The 26,213-nt window shown below is 42.3% G+C and overlaps 1 protein-coding gene across 1 annotated transcript; it reads right to left on the bottom strand.

Moving 5' to 3' along the window:
• Positions 1-14,462: 14,462 nt before the first annotated feature.
• On the bottom strand, positions 14,463-18,380 carry LOC145393347 (uncharacterized). The gene is made up of 5 exons (XM_080267446.1): positions 18,132-18,380; positions 17,603-17,804; positions 17,196-17,515; positions 15,916-17,088; positions 14,463-15,719 (listed from the first exon to the last, which is right to left on the bottom strand). The coding sequence occupies exons 1-5, from the start codon at positions 18,378-18,380 to the stop codon at positions 14,463-14,465; spliced, it is 3,201 nt and encodes a 1,066-aa protein (XP_080123572.1).
• Positions 18,381-26,213: the final 7,833 nt, after the last annotated feature.

The raw sequence follows: 26,213 nt of genomic DNA on the forward strand, positions 1-26,213 counted from the left end.
TCAATGGTTTTCAGTGGCTAAGAACTTTTCTACTACCGTATGTGAGATAGAGAAGAGATGCTTTCAGCAGGTAGTAGACAGGTTCAATAAATTTTGTTGTAAACTATATATTTACTCATGAGACCAAAGAAACCCCCTTGGAATTCCAGTCTTCCAAGGCAGCGTACCTAGGGCCTCAATTTGCGTGCTCCACTACGAAATCGAATTTTAAAAAATATTTCATGTTGTAAGTCTATGTTTTCTTGCACGATTTCTAACAATTAAATATCTGATATTACACTTATAATTCTCCATGAACGTTTTTTCTTTGTTTAAAGGGTGAAATCAGCAAGGTTTATCGCCCCATTTCTGGATTTTATAATTTGGTCAATAGTCAAGCCTATACCGACGCAGTTCGTTGACACGGCAAGCCGGGAGCAGAGAATCGAACATTGCGCCTGTGATAAATGCTACGGCGCCTCGCTATATGCACATCCGGAGAAAACGTAAGAGAAAGAAAACGTGAGAAAGTAAATATTTTAGCTGAATTATTCTTCTATTATTGTTCAACTACCTCGCCAGAAATGTTGAAAGTTTTCACCAAGATGAAATTTTGATGATAGGCATATGTATTTATAAACGCTCGCTCGCTCGTCACACGCTCATAAAGAGCACTTTACTGGTAGTAGTAGTAGTAGTGGTAGCTGTAGTAGTAGTTGTAATAGTAGTAGTAGTAGTAATAAGTAGTGCCGTAGTACCAGAAGTAATAATGGACATGAAACGACTCCTGATCAGAATAAAAGCGTCTGGAGTAGTCAGAAATAATGTTCTTCCAGACGACTTTTATTCACCTCAAAACAGACTGTTCAAACGGAAAGGGAAGCACAAAGCCAACATTAGCCCCTTCACCACGAAACATCCTCCCTACGGTAAATAAAATCGTCTGGAGGCAACGAAAATATAAAATTACGTCATCGCAGAGAAGTTATTAACCATCTGGATGCTAAATGCCTACTTTGTATTTCATTCCTGCTGACATTGTGCGATTATATTCTGCAGAGAGAGAGAGAGAGAGAGAGAGAGAGTGAGTGAGGGGTTAAATACATCTTCGATTAACGTTTTCACTCCGCTGCAGCCACGCGATTTCGTTTGACACTTTTGTTTTTGACGATTTGGCGTGCTAACAGCCGGTAGGTCAGAGTGGAGAAAGATGGAAGAGACCATTCTGCAGTGGAATGTGTCAGGCTTTTGATGATGATGGTGATGATGATGATGATGATGATGATGACGAGGAGGAGGGGATGGAGAAGGAGGAGGAAGGGGAGGGAACGAGGAGGAAGAGAAGGAGGTGGAGGACGTGCCTTTAATCAGGCTTGCAACTCTTAACCGAAAAAAAAAAAAAGATTATTAGACGACGACGACAACGATGATGATGATGATGATGATGATGATGATGATGACGATGATGATGATGATAATGATGATGATGATGAGGGATAGGATGACTTTTGCCTAGAGCCAGATTTTTAACTTTTGATTTGGAACGATGAAATTTCATTATGAGTTCGGTCGCCTGTAACAAACTAAAACCAATTTGGAGTCGGAAGCAATCGGCTTTATAAAGGATGCTTACCAGTGGCAATAAAGTGTGGTGGTTGAGTGGCCGCCAGCACCACACGGCAAGGAATTCCGTGGCACTGTGTCTTGCAGTCATTAAGCATCGTCTATATCTGATGCATATTTACCTTTATTAGGATTAGTGCCAGGATTAGTTTTTTTTTTTTTTTTTTTTTTTGTTCGTGCTATTTCCAGACAGTTTTGCGGTCTTTGATATGTGAATTGTGATGAGCTCGGGGGCAAATCGCAGAATAATCCTTTATTTACGATGCTAGAAATTTTATGTTTGCTGTGGTGTTGCTGCACCTTTTCGACATCCGAAATAAAATGATACATGTGGGGAAGACTTGCTATCGGTGCTTCTGGCGAGAGTAAAAGATCTAAGTAACTTCAGTTATCAGACGGATCTTACAGATATTTTGCTTTCCTTGTCATTTAAATGAGTTTGTGAAATTTACTTATAAGAGAGTGACTACGTAAAGAAGGAGACTTGCTCATTACTTATGCTATGCTGGTAAAAAAAAACAATCGAGAAATATATAAAAAGAAAAGAAAAATTATAATAAATAGGAACAGCTACTTATAATACCCTCAGAAATATAGGGCAGAAAATTATTTAAAACTGTCATGTTTTCACCTAGAAGTGTTCTGTGCAAATTTTTAAAGCTTTCGACAGGATAGGTACTCTTCACCTCAGACATATAAAAACTCTTCTTCTCACACTTCAGCCATCGTCATTGGTTTACTGTGTCCTTCGCTCTGTATTTTTCCCTTTCATTCGTCTGATTTCAGGGAGAGAGAGAGGGGGGGGGATACACACACACACACACACACACACACACACACACACACACACACACACACACACACACAACCTGTAACGCACGGTGGGTTTTATGGGTTAAGAGGGAGGGTTTAGGACCGCCCCCTCACCCCTGTCACATGTGATGCAAGGGAGAGGAAGTACAGTAGGTGATAGACTGAGCGGGAATTTTGGTCAAGGGGATCGGGGACTAGAGATTCGACGGGAAGTTTGAAGCTGATGTAGAGTTAGTGGGAAGTTAAAAAGGTGGTGAGGAAAGACGGGCCGTAAAAAAAAAAAAAAAAAATGAGTCTGGTTAGGGAAGGAAGAAAAAAAAAAGGGGTGAGAAAACTGGGAGAAAAATTTGGATGAGCTGGGGGGGGAGGAAATAGATTGGAGGTAAACTGAGAAATTTTATGGGGGATTTGTCTCTGAAAACGGAGGAAAACTAGGTTGAGGAAAAACTGTGATACCTGGACGAGGACTAGGCATAATTCTGGAGGAAATATCATGACAAAGATTGGGTTAGAGCCTGAAAACTGGGCAGGAGAAGGGGCAAGAAAAGTGGTTTGGCGAAATTCTGGGCGGTATCAAGATCCTGTGGCGATATGGGGCCAAGTTGTCTGTAAGCTCAACACGTTTCGCTGGGAGACAAACATAAAATATAAAAAGCCTCACAAATCATACTCGGGCAGGGGGTGGGGGGGGTGAGGTGAAGCTTAAGGCCCTTCAGTACGAGAGGTCCTTCCTGATCTACGTGAAATCATCTGGCTTCAGGAAGAATAAAGGAGAAATGAATAACGTGATCGTGTTGAGGGGGTTGACAAATTTCGTCTGACCCTATCATTACGAGGGTTTTTTTGAGATTAACTGTGTCACCTTATTGTGGCAGAAGTATAGGAAATAATTTTGCGATATGGAATGGGTTAGAGGAGACCGCTTAACGCTTTCAATGCGAGAGATGTTTCTGGGGCTAAATAAAATCGCATGGAGGTGGCGGGAATTGTGTAAAAAAGCGACGTCGCCTTGCTGAAGTGGTTAATGAAATTTGCTTTCGTTATTTTTTTTCCTTAACCACTCGATAAAGAGGTCCCTCCTAGACGAAAAATTCATCTGGAGTTGCAGGAGAAAAATATAAGACACCATCGTACTGAAAAGTTGGCATTGAAGCGGAGAAAAAGGGAGGGGGGTGCTAGGAAGTTGGTTGACAGAATAGAGAGAAGGAAGAGGGAAGGGATGAAGGTGGTTTACAGGCTGAAGGAGAGAAGAAGGGAAGGTGGAGGAGGGGTTGACAGGCTGGAAAAGTGAAGAAAAGAAAGAGGTGGGGCTTAAAGACTGTAAGAAATAAGAAGAATGGGAGATGAGAAAGAATTGACAAGCTGGAGAAGAGAAAGGGAGATGAAGGATAGGCTGATTGGCTAGAGAAGAGGGAGAGATGAGAAAAGGCTGACAGGCTGGAGATGAGAGAGGGGTTGACAGGCTGAAGGAGAGAAGAAGGGGAGATGGAACAGGGATGAACTAAACAGGCTGGAGGAGAGAAGGGGAGGATGGTGAGAGGTTGACAGGCTGGAGGACAAAAAGAAAAAGAAAAGAAAAGAGGGAGGTAAGGAGGGACTGACATACCTAGTGAGAAGAGAGATGAAGATTGACAGACTATAGAATGGAGAAGGATTTACAAGTTGGGAAGAGCGGAGTTTGAGGTTTGTACAGCAGGAGAAGGAGGGAGGGAGGGTTTGGAGAGAAAGAGGAGAAGGACGGGAAGGTTGACAGACTGGAAATAGAGATAGAAGACAGGAAAGAGAGGATGAAGGGAAGGAGAAAGAGCAAAGGGAAGAAAGGGGGTTGAGAGGCTGGTGCAATGGGATAAGGGGAGAGAGATGGAGGTGTGCGACTTAACATTTTGGAGGTGAGAAAGGGGAAGGTAGGGGGTTGGCAGGGTAGGCGCGAATCCTGGCAATTCAGTTAATCACCCACCCCTCGTAACCACCAGGGGGCCCCATAAGTGTCGCTCTTCGCCCAAAAGAGCTTGTTAAGAGTCACCTGGCGAGACTGACCGTACCTCCAGACATCGAGAGACTGTTGAGGATTGTAAGATGAGGAAAAATTGCCAGAAACATCATTATATCAAGGCACAGATGATAACTAAGCCAACTGCAACCAATTAACTAACCAAGACATCACAACTTCTTTAGACATCAATATAGTGCCTTGGAAATCAATCGGAGAGAGAGAGAGAGAGAGAGAGAGAGAGAGAGAGAGATCACTGAAGATCTCAGTTCATAAATAAACATCTTAAGACATAATCCAAGGTTAAGAAGGATGGCCGTAGGTGTAGAAGTGGTTCGCCATTAACGCTGACCTCCTTCCCAGGGTAATATTTTACTGTAAGTTATTCTCTCTCTCTCTCTCTCTCTCTCTCTCTCTCTCTCTCTCTCTCTTGTATGCTAAATTATCCCATCAACTCCCCATCCTTGTCAGCTTTTTCCTCAGCTCTACAACACTTTCAGAAATTGTCTTATTTTCCTTGAGTATTCCTCTGTTTTTACGCCTTCTCATCCATGTACACGAAGGAGAGAGAGAGAGAGAGAGAGAGAGAGAATTTGTGTGTGTGTGTGTGTGTGTGTGTGTGTGTGTGTGTGTGGAGGATGAGGGGGAAAAAGTCTGTTGGAGGGACGAACAAGGAAGAAAGAAAGAGAAAAGGAGAGAAAAAGAATGAGAAAACATGCGAGAAGAAAAAGAACAAGAAGAAGAAGATCAAGAAGAAGAAGAAGAAGGAAGGAAGGAAAGAAAGAAAAAGAAGAATAGAGACACACGACAAAAGATCCGCTAGTCAGTGTGTGTGTGTGTGTGTGTGTGTGTGTGTGTGTGTGTGTGTGTGTTCTTACCTAATTGTATCTTTACAGGAATGAGTCAAGCTCGTACTGTCCCGTGTCTTAAACCATATTTATCGTACATATCCTTAAATTTGTGACTTGTTTTGGCACACACTATTTCATTCGGTAATGCATTCCAATGATCAATTGCTCTGTTTGGGAAACTGAATTTCCTTACGTCTTTATCACCTCTCTTCTCATGCAGTGTTTTGCAGTGTCCTCTTGCTGATGCTTCCCCATATGTTAAGTAATCATTTATGTCTATTTTCTCCTTCCCTGATATGCATTTATATAGCATTATTATGTCACCTCTTTTCCTTCTCTCCTGTAGTGTTGGTAGATTCAGTTTATTTAGTCTTTCTTCGTAGCTTAGATCCCTTAAGCTTGGTATCCATCTTGTAGCGGCCCTTTGAACTTTTTCAATCTTGTCTATGTGTTTTTTGAGATGAAGACTCCAGACTACTGATGCATACTCCAGGATTGGCCTGATGAATGATGTTATTATCCTTCTTAGCATGTCTTCATTTATGTATGTGAATGCTATTCTCATATTTGCAAGCAGTGTATACATGTTCCGTACCTTCTCACTGATGTGGTCAGCCGGAGATAGTCTGTTATTGATAATCACACCTAGGTCCTTCTCTCTTTCTGATGTGTGTAGGGTTTTATTTCCTAGCGTATAATCCCAATCAGGTCTTTTTCCACTTTTACCAAACTTGATTACATGACACTTGTCCACATTGAATTCCAATTGCCATGTATTACTCCATTCATGAAGTTTATTTAATTCTTCTTGTAGCTCTTTACAAGAGTCTGTGTTAGTAATTTTCCTTTGTATTTTTGCATCATCTGCAAACATATTTAGATAGCTTTCATTTCCAGTGTTACTGTCTATATCATTTATATACACTAAAAACATGATTGGTGCCAGCACTGAGTCCTGTGGTACTCCACTAGTCACTTCTTTCCATGACGAGTAGTTTCCCGTTAGTACTGTTCTCATTTCTCTTTTTATGAGAAAATCTTGCTTCCAACAAAACAGTTTGCCTCGAATTCCTCCTTGATGATACAGTTTCCATAAAAATCTTTGGTGTGGTACTGTGTCAAAAGCTTTCTTGAAATCTAAATAGATACTGTCCACCCATCCTTCTCATTCCTGTATTGTGTTTGTTACTCTGTCATAGTAGCTCAACAGATTAGTAACACATGATTTTCCTTTTCTGAAACCAAACTGTCTTTCTGTTATCATATTGTGTTCTACATGATTTACCCAAGCTTTTCTTATAAGCTTTTCTAATACCTTGCTTACAGCACTGGTCAGTGATACTGGTCGGTAGTTGAGTGGATTTTGTCTATTCTCTTTCTTGAATAAGGGGACAATATTTGCTTTTTTCCAAATATCAGGTAGTTTACCTTGACTCAAGGATTTCTTGAAAATTAAAAATAATGGTTTACTTAACTCCTTTGCACATTCTCGAAGCACCCAACATGAAATTTCATCAGGACCACTTGCCTTTCCTCTGTCTAATTTACTTAACTCCTGTATTACATTTTCTGATATTTGTATATCTGGTGGTATGTGTGGGCATGCATGTTCCACATAGTCCCTCTCAAAATTTTTTTCTTCTGTAAAAACTGATTGGAAATTCTTATTTAGTGCTTCACAAATATCTTTTTCTTGTGTATAGGTGATTCCCTCGTCCGTAATGGATTGTATTATATCTTTTACTTTGGTTTTGCTTCTGATGTAGCTGTAAAATAGCTTCGGTTGATCACTACTTTTTATTTATGATATCCTCCTCAAACTGTTTTTGGGCTTCCCTCCTTATTCTTGTATAATCGTTTCTTGCCTGTTTGTAATTATTATATGCCCTTTCACTATTGTGTCTTCTGTATCTATTCCACAACAAATCTCTTCTTTCTTTTGATTTTTTACATTCTGTATTGAACCATTTCTGTATTTTCTTATCTGCTTCTTTCTGCTGTGGGGTGTATTTGTGGACTCCTATTTCATAAAATTCACAGAATTTTTTATATACAGCATTTAAATATTGTCCTCTAAGTTCATTTTCCCAATCAACTTCTAAGAAATAATTCTTTAGGCCATGATAATTTCCCTTTTTATAGTTTAGACTCTTTTTTAACTTTCATTGCTGTTAACTATGTCATAAGCTATCCTGAAGTTGCAATTTAGTACTGCATGATCGCTTTTGCCGAATGGAGGGTGATATATTAAACTGTCAATATCATTTTCTTGCCTAGTAAATATGAGATCTAGCATTGAAGGTACATCGAGTCCTCATTTTCTGGTGGTTTCCTTCACATGTTGCGTTAGGAAAAGCTCTTGCACGAGATCCAGGAGATTTTGGTCCCAACATCTTTCTTGGCTAAATTATATCTAGAGTATTCCAATTTATATTTGTATTAAAATCTCCAGTTAGTATAATTCTTTCCGATTTCTCTTCCATTTTATGTAGTAATGCTCTTAAACTCTGAATTGTACTCTCTGCCAGGTCCTCATATTCGTCTCTTTCTCATGTGTTTGATCTGGGTGGCATGTACATATTGGCTACAATTACTTTCCCTTCAGATGTGTTGATCTCTACTGCAATCAGCTCTACTTGTGAGGGTATATCTAGTTTTATTTCATTGACTTGTAGATTTTTCTTAGTTAATTTTATAATTCCTCCTCCTTTTTTTAAGTTTCTATCTCTTCTCCATATATTATATTCCTCTAAGTTTAGTATGTCATTTGATATCCTTGGTGTTAATTTTGTTTCAGTTAGGCATATTATATGTGGTTCATTTTCTCCGACATAATCATTCATCTCTATTAATTTAGATACCATTCCATCCACATTTGAGTACATCAACTTTATCATCTTGTTTATATACTTAGTCATGACATGGTTCTACTACCTTCCTCCTTTTCATTCCCTCCTGTTTATGGACCACTTTCGTACCTGCAATCCTATTACTTTGTAAAAAACTGTGTTCTTCTCCTCCTTTGATCTTCCCTCATTTTTTGTTTTTGTTTCCTCCCTCTTCTCTTTCAGTAATTCCAATTCCTCTTGTGTTAGGCATCTTTTTATCCATACATTTTTGAACTCCTCTTTTTCCATAAGATTCCTTGCATTTTTTAGTATCTCCTCCACAGTGTTTACACTCTGGAAAGTCACCTTTAGAGGTCTTGACTTGCTTTTCTCTTATTTCCCTAACCTTTTGTGTTCCTCTATGTCTTTACTACAGATTTCCTCTGATACTTCTTTCAATAAACTCATTACATTTGCCATCTCCTTTTTGTCTCTTGAGATCTTGTTTTTTACTTCTTCCTCTTCTATACCAGTGATTACTATAGATTTGTTGATATCTACTGAATCTCTGACTAACTTTGGATTGTTTTGAATTATTCTTTTCACTTCCTTTTTCATGTTTTTTTTCTTCCACCCTTGTTTCCAAGTCTTTCTTTACTTTCACCATTTCAGCATACGTGGTTTCCACATCATTTTTGTAGCTTTGCACAGCTTCATTCAACTGTGTTATCTTCTCTTCAGTATCACTGCTCTGGTCTATCAGACTGCTTACTTGAATAATTGTCTATCTATCTATCTATCTATTGCCAGACGCCTCAATCCCGTTTGGGGTGGCCACAAACAAATCGCCTCCAAGTCGCCCTGTCCCCCGCCATTTCACTGCCCTGCTCCCAACTCACACCCCCCTCTCTCATATACCTCTCCACCCCATCCCTCCATCTCATCCTCGGCCTCCCCCTCCCTCTTCCCCCCTCCACCTCACTCACATACACTCTCTTCGTCAGTCTTTCACCCTCCATCCTCTCCACATGGCCATACCACCTCAGTGTATTCCTCATAACGCTTCCTATCACATCCACATCCACACCACAACGCTCCTTTATATCCTCATTCGTCAGCCTGTCTCTCCATGTGACTCCACAGGCTCCCCTTAAATAACTCATTTCCACTGCTTTCACTCTTGACGTCCAAGCTTCACTTGCATACGTTAGAGCTGGTATCACAATAATGTCATGTAGTAACTTTTTCACTTCCATGCTCACTTCCCTGTTTCTTATCACTGCTTTCAAGGAACCAGCAATCTTTCTTCCCTGCTGTACCCTTTCAAGCACTTCACCCTCCAAACCTCCATCCTTACTCATCACACTACCCAAATACTTAAACGTACTCACATTTTCCAATTCCTCACCATCCAACCTTGCTGTACATTCACTGACTTCACCTCCCTCAAAGACCATCACTTTACTCTTCCCTACATTCACCTTTAGATTCCGTTTCTTACACACTCTCCCAAACTCATCCACCAAGCCTTGCAGCTTCCCTTCGTCTTCACTCAACAACACAGTCTCATCTGCAAACAACAGTACAGGGAGTTTCCAAACACTATCCTCTCTCACCAGGGCCACTCCAACATCCACTACCCTACCTTGTACCTCTTTTATTACGCCATCCATGTACAGATTGAGCAACCATGGAGACAAGACACATCCCCGTTTCAACCCAACTTTCAAAGAGAAAAATTCACTTAGTTCACCATCCACACACACTGCAGCCTTCGCACCATCGTACATACTCTTCACAGCATTCAACAACTTCCCATCTGCTCCATATATTCTTAATACTTTCCTAATTGTCTCTGTATCATTTTTGAACTCTTCCATAATACTCTCGTGGTTGACTACTGTACTTGCCATTTCACTCATTTTCCTCCAAAGTGTACTCAATTCCACTGTTAGTTCACTGGTGGTTGTGTCTTTCTTGTTGACCTCCCTTTATTTCATCAACCTCATTTTGAAAGGCCATTTCCAGTTTGTGTACACGTTCAACCAGTCTATTGTGAGTCTCCATTTCAACCAGTTCTTGGTAGAAATCATCATCTTGCTTTCTACCTTTATCCCTTTTCTTTTCCAAATTTGCTTTACTAAAGTATGTGGCCATTTTGCAATGCTAAAAGCACAGAGTACTTACATTCCCTAGGGCAGTTGTAGTCTAAACAAACATCAGCTGACTGAGCGCATTCTTTCGATATTCGGTTCTCTTTTCTGTTTGAACAAGTCTTGTTTAAACTTTTTCTTATTATTTTTTTTTTAATAATAAAAAACCATTTAGTCTAAACTGGAACAGAGCTTGACTCATATAAAGATACTAATTTAGGTAATGCCACTGGCCGTGCTGCCTCGGTATGGAGCGCTGTCGGCCCACTTCTGCATTCCTTGGTGTCTCCCGTGTGTGTGTAAGCGGGGTCTTTGAAAGGGAAGGGAGTAGTCAGCATAATGACTGGGTAGGAAAGTGATGGTCAGATGTGGCAGGTTGACCGACGACAAGTCGGGAGGTAAATGGATGGGGTGGAGGGATAGGGTGGCTGAAGGGAGGGAGTGGAAAGGGAGGAAGAAAGTAGGAAAGAGAAGATGACAGAAGTAGAAACGATGGATGGAAAGGAATGAAAAAAGCAAAAAAGGAGACAAGAAAATGAAAATGTTGTTGATGTGGACAGTCGGGAGGTGAATGGATGGGGGAGAGGAAGAGGGACGTTAAAGGATGGGATTGAAAAAGGAAGGTGAAACAGAGAGAGAGAGAGAGAGAGAGAGAGAGAGAGGGGGGGGGGGTTAGAGTACGAAAAAGAAGAGAAAAAAAATGAGAGAATTGGGTTATATATATAAGTAGCGAGATGAAAGGATGGGGGAAAGGGATAAGCATGCTAAAGGAAGAGAGTGGAAGGGGAGAGAGGAAAAAGGAAAGAGTGGAAAGAAAGATATAAAGTGGAAACATGAGAATGAAAAATTAGAGAGAATGAATAGGGCATGGAGTGTGTTTGAGTAGAGGTTAAATACAGTCAGGGAGGAGGTGAATGGATGGAAAGGCAAAGGATCGATAAAGGAAGGGAAAGAGAGGATGAAAGTATGAGACAGGAATAAGAAAATAAAAAAGAAATGAGATGGAGAATGGGTCACGTAGGGTAAATATGGATGGTAGGATAAAGATGATGAAAGAGAGAGAGAGAGAGAGAGAGAGAGAGAGAGAGAGAGAGAGAGAGTGAGTAGGCCTACTCGATTACAGCGTAATACCTACATTGACGATACCTATCTTTCCATTATATTCCGTTTGCTGCAAAACGATCTTATTTAGATTAGAAAATACTGCACGTCACCGGCACTCGAGTTGATAATAAGAATCTCCCTTAACCTCTCCACTCCAATGACCTATGTATTTTAAATTTATCCTTGCTACTTCCAGGCAATTTTATTCAGCTTAGGAGGGATTTGTTGAACTGGAGAGGTTAGATGTAGCCTTTATTAATCCCTTCATGCCTAGAACGCTTTATTCTATATCATTCTTGCAGTTTCCAGACGATTTTATATACCGGTAACTTGTGAAGGGGTCAGTGAACGCTATACATGGCCTCTCTAGTTTGAGTCTCTCCCCAGCTGAGTGAAATCGTCTGACGGTAGCACGAATTATGTGCAAAATAGGTCACGTATACCTTGCCTGGAAAAAAACTCCCAAGGAAAGAAAATGTAAAAAAAAAGTTTGACGGTTGCAAGAATAAAATAGAAAATGCGTATCCTTTAAGATGACTGAAATCGTCTTGTGGCAGCGAGAATAAAAAACAAAATTCTTCTTCTTGCTGAGAGGCTTAAATAAAAAATCAAATGAGGATGAGCTGGATGGACGTACGCCTTAAAAGGAACTCTGTAAACTTAAGAAAAAACAGGCACTCAAAATTCAGCTGAACATAAGGAAAAAGAAAACAGAGAAGAATGTCAATATTAATGAAAAACAGCCGTGTTAGAAGACGAATTAGAAAGGGAAAATAATAATGGGGAGGAGGAATACAAATGAATACAAAGGAAAGCAAACAGGAACAGACCTTATGGTCCTTTCGAGGCTGCCTGTTACAGAGTAGACTATGACTATGAGATCTAATTCTATTTGCTGGAGGAAAAGGATAGTAAAGCAAGAAGGCTCCCTCCGCTTCCAAACCCTCCAGGAAAAAGTGAGAAAGACCACCATGCTGCATGGAAACACTGACATGGAAATTTCATAGGAAAGACTGAGGAAAATTTAAATTCTATAATACTTACTCTTTAAGATACCAGTTTGAACAACTTGAAAGAGAATGTAGCAATATTAAATGAATAATAAAATAACATGACATTATGTACGGGTACGTTGAGTTAACGGGGCGTCTGTAGACAGTGTGGAAATTGCACAGTTGTTCAGGGGTGGTGTGGCAGCCTTGCCTGAAGCTTTTAAGGTAGACAGCAGCCAATCAGACCCTAGCTCCGTTCACTCCACTGAGACAGGGAACTTTCCCATGCGGGACAAGTACACAATTTACCTCCTTAAGCAGTGACCCATGGTACATAAAAAAAAAAAATCCCGATGGTGGTAACTTAATTAACAGGGACCCTCAGTGATCTACAGCCCGACACATAGAAAATATGAGTAGTAATCGTTAACTCAGGGCTATCTGTGCAGATCCTAATCTGTGCTTATATTACTTTATTTGCATTTAGTAAATTGATAAATATATATTGACGCGACGAGACGGTATGTATGGATTCTTTAAGTTTTCAGGGTGTCTTGTGGACAGGAGGGGAATGAACTTGCGTGTAGCTGTTAAAAGAAAGTTGTTCGGACAGAAGTAAGGTCAGCTGAGGATTTTCGTGCAAATACTTGTCTATTTTGTTTTTAAATTTCTTAACCGAGTTACGATTCACGGTATCTGAGGGTAATCTGTTCCAGATATTTACGAATGTTGAAGAAGAGGCGTTTTGCTTCATGGGAATGTAAACGCGTTCCCATAAGGAGGAGGAGAAGGAGGTCGTGGTCGTGGTCGCGATGATGGTGGTGGAGGAGAGGGATGGAGAGGAGGAGTAGCTGGGGAAAGGAGAGAAGTGAAAAGAACAAAAATGAAACGATTTAAGACAAGGTGAGGAGGAGGAGAGGAAAGGAAGAGGTGGAGAGAGGAGGGGGGATGGGGAAGAAGAGGAGCAAAATGAGAGAGTAAGAGTAATAGAAGAGATTACAAGAGAAATGGGCAAATATAAAGAATGATACTGTAAAGGCAGAGGGGCGAGAGAGCCACGTTCTCATCTCCGCTTTCAGGTATCGAGATATACGGGAAAATCATTCCAACTTTAATAGACAAGAAAATATATATAAGAAACTTAAGTATATAACTCCCTGGCCCATAACAGCAATCTCCTCTGTCACACTCTCTCCACAAATGCACAATAAAGTTAATACCAGTTATCAGTACTATGATGGGGGTAGAGCAGAGTGAGAGCGGCGAGTTATACCTGGTGCACTAGGTCATTTTAGAGTAATATGAAGACAGAAGCTCCAGCCCAAAGGAACTTGCTGCTTCAGAGAACAGTTAGCAGGTATCACGAGGTGAGGTGTTGCCGTGGAGAAACCTGGCTGTGTTCTGGCTGAGGAAGTTATGGCTGCGGCAGAACAAGACTCCCAAATGAGTCCTGAGGTGATATTGGGGCTTCAAACGAACTGCTGTTCGAAACGCCACGTCAGCAGCAGAGAATGAGGCAGTGGTTGGAGTGACATCAATAATGAGCGAAAGTCAGCTCTGTGAAGTGTCGAAATACTGTTCCCAAAGTGGGCGTAATGAAGCCTTGACATTGCCCCCCAAAGAAGAATCTACTGCAAAGTATATACAAGAGATTAGTAGACCAAGGGTAACCTACTTAAAATGTCTGCCCCTAAAGTATCTTTGCCGGCAATGTAGACAATCCTGAACTTGTAGGCCTGCAAACTTAAAGACCAACGTAGTAGGCGGTCAATTTTACCTCTGAATGTTGCTAAGTATACCAAAGGCCGATGATCTGTCTCTAAAAGAAACTTTCCCTCCGAGATAAAAGTCAAACCTTAAAATTCCAAACACGATTGCCAGGCACTCTCTCTCAATAGTCGAGTACCTCTTTCCCCTGTCGAGTAACTTTCTACTTGCATAGGAGACTGGATGAGGACAGTCACCGTAATACTGGAGCAGCACAGCTCCCAGTCCATTTTGGGAGACGTCGGTTCGAAGAACAAACGTGTGGTTAGGATCAGGGAGCCGAAGAATTGGGTCAGAACAATTTTGACTTGAGATGGTTGAAGCGGCTGTGCAGATCTTCAGTCCAAGTGAGAGGCTCGTGGCTAGTCTTTTTCAGCAGGTCTGACAAGGGGCCTGTGTATTCGGAGGCCTGAGGGATGAAAACTTTGTAGAATGACAAGACCCAGGAAGCTACACAAGAGTTTCTTAGTAATAGGGGAAGCGATGTCACTCAGAGCAGAGACCTTATCATGTAGAAGCCAGAAATACGTACCATCCAGCCGGAATCCAAGGTATGGGATGGATTCTACCCCGAATCTGCATTTTGAAGGTTTGACGGTGAGGTGGTGTTGTCTCAACCTGTCCAGCACAAGACGAAGGGTGTTAATGTGTTCTGACCAGTCCTTAGAGTGGATGAATATGTTATCAAAATAAAAGGACACATTAGGTAAGCCAGCAAGAAAAACTCTCAAACGAATATACGCAGCACAGGCAGTGACTAACCCAAATGGCATACGGGTAAATTCCATTAGACCCAAATGGGTGGGAAAAGCTGTCAGGGGCTTTGATCTGTCAGACATAGGTACCTGATAGTAGGCCTTGCAGAGATCAAGTTCTGAAAAATATTTGCAACCAGAAAACTTATGCAAGTCCTCTTCCATATTACATGAAGGCTCTACATGGAAAACTGTAATCGAATTTAAATGACTGTAATCGACGGCCATCCTATATGTACCATCAGTCTTTTTTAGCATTACCACTGGAAAACAGCGAGGTGAGGAGTGTTGGATGATTCCTTGCTGCAGGAGTTTCTCAACCTCTTGCTCGAAGAAGGGTTTGAGGTGAACCGGGACTGGGTAGACCTTAGCTCGCACTCTGTCAGTGGTGGTGAGTAAGATGTCATGTTCAGTGGTGTTAGTACAACCAGGATGGTTTGAAAAAATATCACCAAACTCACTCAATAGCTCATGAAGGGTTGCTTGTTGATGTTCTGACAAAGAAGAACCAATTTCTGCCCCAGTGTTCAGGCGCTCGCCACTCAGGCCATCGGAGGTCACTGGTAACTGTCTGGAGTAGTCCTGATCTTCATTCTTGATGACTTGAGCTACTTCTCCGATGGCATGGGGATCCAAATGTTCAGGCGTATCAACCTCATCCAAAACAGCTACTTGCATAACCTGTCCTCTGTGGTGGTATTTCTTCAATAAGTTTACATGACAAAGTTTAGGTCCTTTAGGCTCTTCATTTACATAATCCACTTTACCCTTTTTCTCCAGGACCTTATATGGGCCACTCCAGGAGAGTAGCAGCTTGCTGGTATCACTTGGGAGCAGAACTAGCACTTTGTCTCCTGGCTTGAACTGCCGATCTTGGAAGCGTATGTCAAAGTAGGCCTTATTTCTGCTACTACTGATGTCTGTATTTTGAGCAGCAATCTTGGCTCATTCTTTCTAGCTTGTCCCTTAGTTCAATGACATATTGATAGCTGCTTCGTTCCTGGCCCTGGATAGTACGATCTTCCTAGAGGTCTCTCAATGCCGTCAGAGGTCCTCTCACAGAACGACCATGCAGCAAGTCGAAAGCGGAGAAGCCGGTCCTGTCACTGGGAACTTCCCTGAGGGCGAACAAAGTAGGGATTAGGTACCTGTGCCATTCCCTTGGTTTTTCTTCACACAGTTTCTTAAGTGAACCTTTCAGGGGTCTGTGTAACCTCTCAATCCGCCCATTCCCAGAAGGATGGTAGGGGGTCGTGAAGATGGGTTTCACCCCTAGCATCTCGTGCAGTTCAGCCATCAGATTAGAGGTAAACCGAGTCCTGCGGTCCGACAGGACTTCCCTAGGGATGCCGACCCTGGAAAAGATGGACAGTAAAGAATCAGCTACAGATATAGAATCTGTGTCCCTCAGAGGTACTGCTTTGGGAAAACCAGTGGCAAAGTCAATTAATGTTAGGATATACCTGTGGCCTTCCGAGGACTGGGGTGAGAGGGGACCAACAAGATCAATGGGTACATGTGAGAACGGCTCTGTGATGATAGGCATCAGCTTCAGAGGAGCTGGACGGACTCTGCCTTTTGCTGAGAACCTCTGGCATTTGTCGCAGGACCTGCAGAAGTCTCTTATATCGGCACCCATACCTGGCCAGAAAAAATGCTCCATGATCTTCATCTCAGTCGTCCTGTGCGAAATGTGGCCAGCGAGGGGACTCTCATGGGCAACAGAAAGAATCAATGGACGACAGTCTCTTGGAACAACTAAAGCTAGCTTGCCTACCTTATCAGGCCTTTTTGATGAAAGACACCGGCGGTAAAGGAGGCCATTGTCCACGACAAACTGAAAGGTGAAACCGTTCCTCACTTGATCAATGGTTCCCGCAGCAGCCTTATCCCTAATGTCACCAAGAGTTGTGTAAGATATCTGGAGCGTGCTGAACTCGTCAGGCGTTATGGACAAAGGCTGAAGGGCTGGCAAGGTGAGCGGATGTATGCGTTTCATCTTCCTGGCCAGTGTCTGCACAATAGACACCTGTGGAATGGAAGAATCAGCAACACCTGAATTGAAGTCAGGAGGAAAACTAGATGTGCCAGCAGGCGTGATGACAGCTGGTGTGGAGTGATTTGCAGATGTAATGTGGCCGATGGAAGAGGTGCTCCGTGGGCATTCCAAGCACTCTGCCGAGACTGGCAGGTCATACTTTGGGGAAGCAACTAGGTCAGGGTTGTTAGAAGTCTGACACCATGAACATTACCAATCAAAGCAGTAGCAAATTTAGTGGGGGCTCTGACTACATCCATCCATCCAACAAAATAGGGACAATTTAGAAAGCACCTCAATACAGGGAGCTCGTCGACACGCCCCAGATAATCTGCGATGTGGACCTTCCGACAGTTCACAACATCAGCGTCTGGTATGGCTTCCTCGGCAACAACTATGCAGGAGCATCCAGTGTCCCTAATTATGGAGGAAGTCCAAGCACCATTGATGGTTCCAGCAACCCTATAGTTAGGCACGGTAGGGTCACGTAGACAGAAACCCACCTTGTGAGGTTGGTTGGCAGTGTCATCCTTGAAGGCCTGGGGGTTCTTGGGACACTGGGGCCGGAAGTGACCCTCTTCTCCACAGTTATGGCACCACAAAGTGGAGGAGTTCTCTCGGCCTGCAGAACCGTGGGTAGGTCAGGATGTTTGTTCTTTTGGGGAAAAAGGAGTAGACTTAGGAGAAGTAGGCTTAGAGGATCTCTTACCCGAGAAGAGGGAGTGGGATTTGAAGTAAGCACTGTGGGCAGACACCAAAGTATCAACTAGCTTAACAGCATCATCTAGAGTTTTTGGCAGACGTTCCTTCACGAAGAGGCGTAGCTCGGGGTGGAGAGAAGCCAAGAACTGATCAAGAAGCATGAAGTCTTTCAAGGAGTCGTATGTGTTGGCAATCCCGGACGTCTCTAGCTAGGCCCGGAAAAGTCGTGTCAGGTGGGTGGAGAATTGCAGGAAACTTTCACCACTCTGGATCTTAGCACTGTGGAACTCTGCTCGATATCCATCAGGAGTTTTATGGAATCCTGTCGAGAGAGCCTTCTTTAGAAGGGAGTAAGATTTGGTTATATCTGATGATAAAGAGGTGTATATACCTGCAGCCTTACCCGTTAGTAAACTTCTGAGTCACACTGCATAGGTACCTTCTACTCCCAGCAAATATTCTACTCTTTCAAAACGAACAAGGTAGGAAGCTATGTCTTCCCCTTCCTTGTACTGGGGAAGGAGAGGCTTATTTACATTTTCCTCGAGCGGGGTCCGAGGAGTTGATCCTCGAGCAGCTATACGAGCCAACTCTATCTCCTTTTCTGTCTCCACCTTGACCAGTTGCAGCCTACGCTCCTTTTCTTCTGCCTTCATTCTTCGCTCTTCTGCTCGTTCCTCCCGTTCGATGGCTTGTTGCTGTAGAACAAACTTCCCAATATCATCTCCTGAGAGGCCTAAGCTTAATGCTTGGGCTTTTAAAGTCTCTATGCTGGAGGAAGACATATTAGTAGTTAATAAATACCCAATAAACATAAAAGCCAAGGCAACACACGGAAGTGTAAAGACCTTTATGTCCAACAATGAAGACAAACAAAATGATAACCTAAAACAACCCATTCAAAACAAAACCTTTCACAAGATGACCAACAAGAGAAGCAAATTAACAATACTCAATTACAGGTATTAAATGGCATAGTTAGGACACACACAAAGAAAAACAAAGTTAGAAAAATTAACTAGAACACGGCAACACCCAGACAACGAGAAAAATGTATCTTAAAAACGAATTGAATACCCACAGCAAGTGGGCAATAATTTACTGGCTCCAACAGCCTCACCACTTCACACAAAAGGCTGACAAAACCTGTAAGTAGCACAGTGAAAGAGAGAAACCTTGTTTCCAGGCCTCAGACAACAAGGGCGCGCTCTAGGCATCTTACAACAACCACCCATTCACAAATAACCAAGTCACCATATCCTACTCACTGCGCCACGTATGTAAAGGCAGAGGGGCGAGAGAGCCACGTTCACGGCTCCGCCTTCAGGTATCGAGATATGGTGCTCAGGAGCCAGTAAATGGGAATACAAACAAACGGGAAAAATCATCCCAACTTTAATATACCAGAAAATATATACAAGAAACTTAAGTATATAACTCCCCGGCACGTAACAGTAATCTCCTCCATCATAAACTGTCCACAAATGCACAATAAAGTTGAAACTAGTTATCATACTATGATGGGGGTAGAGCAGAGCGAGAGCAGTGAGTTATACCTGGTGCACTAGGTCATTTTAGAGCAACGTGAAGGCAGAAGCTCCAGCTCAAAGGAACTTGCCGCTTCAGAGAACAGCTAGCAGGTATCAGGAGGTGAGGTGTTGCCGTGGAGAAGCCTGGCTGTGTTCTGGCTGAGGAAGTGACGGCTGCGGCCGAACAAGACTCCCAAATGAGTCCTGAGGTGGTATTGGGGCTTCAAACGAACTGCAGTTCGAAAAGCCACGTCAGCAGCAGAGAATGAGGTAGTGGTTGGAGTGACGTCAAATAATGAGCGAACGTCAGCTCCGTGAAGTGTCGAAATACTGTTCCCAAAGTGAGCGTAATGAAGCCTTGACAGATACTAAGAAGATACGTAGACAGAGTGGGGGAGACTTAAAACAATACTCTGTTAACTTTAATTAGGCGTAGTTTTGCCCTCTCTCCATCTTACATGCTGAATTCTACGTGGTTTCTATTGCAAAAAGGTGCTAGTCACAACCAGTGCTATGAAAAGAATGTAGAGCTGAATCATTGTTTATTCTGCCACTGAGCTGAGAGCAATAAGCTGCAAAAGGACGAAAATCTTTGTCATGTTAAAGTGAATTGGGTACTGAGAGAGAGAGAGAGAGAGAGAGAGAGAGAGAGAGAGAGAATAAACTAAAACAAACCAGAGAGATGGAAGAAAGAAAGTAAAGAAAAACAGAGGGAAGAATCTATCTATCTATATACCTAGGCTGCTTCCCCGAAGGAAAGGGAGGTAGCCGAGACAGGACGACACACTCCCCATTTACCCATCCATTCAAACACATTCATTCGCATCTTAGCCCCAAAGGGGAGAACGGACAGATCCTCACCGCACCACACCGCACAAGGGTCAACTGCGCAATGCAATCAGTGACATCCGCAGCAGGGCCCGACAGCAGAGCTGGTTTGCCCCTGCCACATCATAACAGACTCATCCCCTTACCCGCACCTGACCTGAAATAGCTGATCAGACCAAATGCGGGAGAATATCCCGTCAGGGCTGCGTCATCACTTATTCATTCACAATTTCTCTCCATTTATTTCTGTCACGCAAAGCCACTCTTCCTTGCTCAACAGACATCCCTCTCGCATCCAGCGCTCTCTTCACATTGTCCATCCATCCTATTCGTGGTCTTCCTCTCAGCCTTACACCTCTCACATCAGATCTAGTTATCTTTTTCACCGATCGCTCATTATCCATTCTCTCCATATACCCAAAACATCGCAACACCCTTTGCTCAACTTTACCAGCCATCTCCCAAACAACTCCAGTTCTCCTTCGCACTTCATCATTCCGCACTCGATCCATACGTGTCACTCCACACATACTCCTCAGACACCTCATCTCCATTACATTCAAACTTTTCCTCTCTGCTACACCCATATTCCATGTTTCAGCCCCATATAATGCAGTCGGTACCACAACACCCTCATACAGCCTTCTCTTTACATCCATTCTAAGTGAACGACATCTAAACACTTTTTTCATTCCTCCCAGCACCTTTCCTACTTCATTTATTCTAAACTTCACTTCTGCATCTATTCTTCCATCCACAGCAACATGTGACCCTAGATATTTAAAACATTCTACCTCCTCAAGCAACCGCCATTCAAAACTATATTCATCCCCCTACCATCTATCAACCTCGTACACTTCATCACTTTACTCTTATTCTCATTTACTTTCAATTTCCTCCTTTCACACATCCTTCCAAACTCCTCTACCAACTGTCTCAATCTCTCCTCTGAATCAGCCACCAGTGCTGTATCATCTGCAAACAGCAGCTGCTTCAGATTCCACTCTCCACCATCAACATTCACCAGACTCAGACCTCCACCTAAAACTCGTGCATCCACCTCCCTTACAACACCATCCATGTAAATATTAAACAACCAAGGCGACATCACACATCCCTGTTGCAGCCCCACTCTCACGGGGAAACCAATCACTCACAGCATTTCCCACTCTTACACACGCTATACTATTTACATAAAAACTTTTTACCCCTTTTTAGTAACCTACCATCAAGTCCATACAATCTTAAAACAGTCCACAAAGTCTCCCTATCAATTCTATCATATGCTTTCTCTAAATCCATAAATGCCCAAAACACATCCTTGCCTTTCGCTAAATACTTATCACACACTTGTCTCACCACAAACACCTGATCCATGCATCCCCTCCCTCTCCTAAAGCCACACTGCTCATCACCAATCACTCCCTCTGTACCCTCTCTAACTCTCATAATTTACACTCTGCCATACACCTTACCTACAACACTCAACAGACGTATATCCCTAAAGCTAGTACATTCATACTTATCACCCTTGCCTTTATACAACGGGACCACACAAGCACTTGCCCAGTCAACTGGCACCATACCTTTCACAAAGCACACATTCAACAGTCTTACTAACCAGTCAACAATAGTCACTCCACCACCCTTCAGGCATTCCACAGCACACCCATCCATACCTGCAGATTTCCATGTTTTCATCTCCTTTACTGCCTTCTCCACTTCCTCCTTTGTGATCAAAGAATCATTCAACTCTCCCAACACATTTATTCCTTGCCCCCTTCCATCTGCCACAATCTCAGCCATCCTTTTCTCCTCTACATTTAACAATCTTTCAAAATACTCTGCCCATCTCTTCCTTACTGCATCCATCTCAATTAACATCCTTCCATCCTCTGCTTTTACTCGTTCTTCCTTCCCAGACTCTCCCTTTCGCACCCTTTTCACCTCCTTCCAAAACATTTTCTTATTCTGTTGAAAATTCTCTGTCAGCCGCCTACCCCATCTCTCATCTGCTGCCACTTTAGCATCACGCACAGCTCTTCTCGCCCTATTCCTTTTTTCTTTATACCTCTCATATGACATCTCATCCTTCCTCTGCAGCCACACTTAATATGCGCGTCTCTTCTCAGCCACAGCCATAGTTACTTCCTAGCACCACCATTCACTTCCTTTTCTTAGACCACCACCCACACGTCTCACACCACACACCTCTTCTTCATGCCCCACCACAGCACTCTTAAATAATTGCCATTCCTCCTCCACACTGCCATTTTCCTGATCTTTCACTGCGTTCCACTCATCATTCAAATTCTCCTGATACTCTACCTTTTTCTCTCTTTTATCCAACTCACTCACTTTCAAAACCTCCCTGCCACACCTAACCCTCCTAGCTCTCACCCATCTCTTACCTACTCTTAACTTTCCCTCCACCAGGTAGTGGTCAGACATACCTCCACCCTCCCCTCTCAGAACTCTCACATCCAACAATCTTCCTATTACATTCAAAGACACAACCACATAGTCCATCAAAGCTCTATCAACAACCCTTCCACCCTCCTGTCTCACCCATGTATACTTATAAATATCTTTCTTCTCAAACAGCGTTTTTCCAATCACCATCTCTCGCTCAACACACATCGCTATCATTCGCTCCCCATTTTCATTTCTTCCAGGCACACCATGCATACCAACTACACCTTCAACTGCTACATTTCCCACTCTAGCATTCAGATCTCCCATCATTACCATATTCACATTCGCTCCAAAACTCTGCAGACACTCATCATCATTCCAGAAAGACTCCCTCTCTTCTTTATCCCTTTCACTACCAGGCCCATATGCACTCACAAACACCCACAACTCACGTTCAAATTTCGCTTTCACCCACATCAGTCTCGATGACACCTCCTTCCATTCAATCACACACTGCTGTACTTCCGGACTCACTAACAAGGCCACACCTTCTCTTGCCCTTCCTCTATCAACACCTGACAATCTTCCATTCACACTTCCAAACATAGACTCACCCTTCCCTTTCATCTTCGTTTCACTCAAAGCTAACACATCCAACTTTCTTCTCACAAACATTCTCCCAATCTCCTCCCTTTTAGCCTCAATCGTACTACATCCACACACATTCATAGACCCAATCTTCAGGGTACGGGGATAAGAGAGAAAGGGAGGCTAAAGAAAGTAAAGAGAAACGAAAGATAGGGAAAGAAGCAAGCAAACAATCGTAATGAAAAAAAATGGAAGAACAAAAGTGTAAAGAAAAAAAAAATGAAGAGGACCAAAACCAAGATAAAATAAAACAAGAGAAAAAGATTGATTAGAGAAAATGAAAACAAGGTATACACACACACACACACACACACACACACACACACACACACACACACACACACACAACCAAAGCTGTTTTACAGCTATATCAGAAGCAAAACCAAAGTAAAAGACATAATACAATCAATTACGGACGAGGGAATCACTTATACACAAGAGAAAGATATTTGTGAAGCACTAATTAAGAATTTCCAATTAGTTTTTACAGAAGAAAAAAATTTTGAGAGGGACTATGTGGAACATGCATGTCCACACATACTACCAGATATACAAATAGCAGAAAAAGTAATACAGGAGGAGTTAAGTAGATTAGGCAGAGGAAAAGCAAGTGGTCCTGATGAAATTTCATGTTGGGTATAACGAGAATGTGCAAAGGAGTTAAGTAAACCATTATTTTTAATTTTCAAGAAATCCTTGAGTCAAGGTAAATTACCTGATATTTGGAAAAAAGCAAATATTGTCCCCTTATTCAAGAAAGGAAATAGACAAAATCCACTCAGCTACCGACCAGTATCACTGACCAGTGCTGTAAGCAAGGTATTAGAAAAGCTTATAAGAAAAGCTTGGGTAAATCATCTAGAAGAACATAGTATGATAAGAAAAAGACAGTTTGGTTTCAGAAAAGGAAAATCATGTGTTACTAATCTGTTGAGCTACTATGACAGAGTAACAAACACAATACAGGAAAGGGAAGGATGGGTGGACAGTATCTATTTAGATTTCAAGAAAGCTTTTGACACAGTACCTCACCAAAGACTTTTATGGAAACTGTACCATCAAGAAGGAATTCGAGGCAAACTGTTTTGTTGGATGCAAGATTTTCTCATAAAAGGAGAAATGAGAACATTACTAAGAGGAAACTACTCATCATGGAAAGAAGTGACTAGTGGAGTACCACAGGGTTCAGTGCTGGCACCAATCATGTTTTTAGTGTATATAAATGATATAAACAGCAACAATGGAAATGAGAGCTATCTGAATAATTATGTTTGCAGATGATGCAAAAATACAAAGGAGAATTACTAACGCAGACTCTTGTAAAGAGCTACAAGAAGAATTAAATAAACTTCATGAATGGAGTAGTACATGGCAAATGGAATTCAATGTGGACAAGTGTCATGTAATCAAGTTTGGTAAAAGTGGAAAAAGACCTGATTGGGATTATAAGTTAGGAAATAAAACCCTACACACATCAGAAAGAGAAAAAGACCTAGGTGTGATCATCAATAACAGACTATCTCCGTCTGACCACATCAGCGAGAAGGTACGGAACATGTATACACTGCTTGCAAATATGAGAATAGCATTCACATACATAAATGAAGACATGCTAAGAAGGATAATAACATCATTCATTAGACCAACCCTGGAATATGCATCAGTAGTCTGGAGTCCTCATCTCAAAAAGCACATAGACAAGATTGAAAAAGTTCAAAGGGCCACTACAAGATGGATACCAAGCTTAAGGGACCTAAGCTACGAAGAAAGACTAAATAAACTGAATCTACCAACACTACAGGAGCGAAGGAAAAGAGGTGACATGATAATGCTATATCAGGAAAGGAGAAAATAGACATAAATGATTACTTAACATATGGAGAAGCATCAGCAAGAGGACACTGCAAAAAACTGCATAAGAAGAGAGGTGATAAAGACGTAAGGAAATTCAGTTTCCCAAACAGAGCAATTGATCAATGGAATGCACTACCGAATGAAATAGTGTGTGCCAAAACAATTCACAAATTTAAGGATATGTACGATAAATATGGTTTAAGACACGGGACAGTACGAGCTTGACTCATTCCTGTAAAGATACAATTAGGTAAGAACACACACACACGCCTCGCATACTTTCCTCCACAACCAGGTGTGTGTGTGTGTGTGTGTGTGTGTGTGTGTGTGTGTGTGTGTGTGTGTGTGTGTGTGTGTGTGTGTGTGTGTGTGTGACTCAGAGTGCAACCCATGAGTCTGCCAGTAGGTCACACATGTGTTGCCTTTTTTGGAGGTCAGGTCACTTTGGAGGGTTGGAGGAGGTGTGGGGGTGACGAGAGAGGGCTGGGGAGGTTGAGGGAGGGTTGGATGGAGGTGGTGATTGTGTGAGGTGAATGGGTTGATAGGGAGGGGAAAGGTTGGTATTGATGATGATGGAGAGTGAGAGGTACTAACAGATAATGCGTTAAATGAAGAGTGGGAGGGGGGTGTGAGGAAGAGGAGGGGGGGTGGGTAGTAGGTCATGAGGGGTGTAGGTGTAGGTGGTGACTGAGTGTGGTGAGTGTGCTGTTTGGGAAGAGGAAGGGGAAGGGTAATGATGATGATGATGATGATGGAAAATAAGGATTACTGAGAAGGTCCTTGTTAAATGGGTGGTAATGTGAAAAGATGTGGAAGAGATGAGAGGCGGAGAGAGAAGGTGTCTGCCAAGAACTGGAGGATGAGAGCACGTGAAGAGATGAGAGGTATGAGGAAGAAGAGGAAGAGGAATAGAGGAAGATGATGGCAGAATAGCAAAGAGAAAGAGGAATAGAGGAAGATGATGGAAGAATAGCAAAGAGGAGGAGGAATAAAGTAAGATAACGATAAGACAGTAAAGAGGAAGAGGAGCAGAGAAATATTATAATGACAGAGCAGTGATGAGGAAAAGGAATAGAGGAGGACAGTGATTAGAAAGAGGAGCAGAAGATAATAAAAGAGCAGTAAAGAGGCTGGCCTGCAAAGTCAGAGGTGAGTGGGCTGAGTCAAAGAGTAAAGGACTGCATTTTAAGTGGCATAAGAGGCTAGCAACGCCGCTTCCTTAGCGATTTATTTTGCATATTCCACCTTAACATCCTCTTCTATGTTTTTTCTATCGTTTTTATAATGTGCAGAATGAATCACTTAGGAAAATGCGTTACAGAATCTCGAAAGCCACTAAATATG

Source organism: Coenobita brevimanus, chromosome 24 (assembly GCF_032717465.1).
Source record: "Coenobita brevimanus isolate Jiangsu-jjx chromosome 24, ASM3271746v2, whole genome shotgun sequence".
Taxonomy (NCBI): Eukaryota; Metazoa; Arthropoda; class Malacostraca; order Decapoda; family Coenobitidae; genus Coenobita; species Coenobita brevimanus.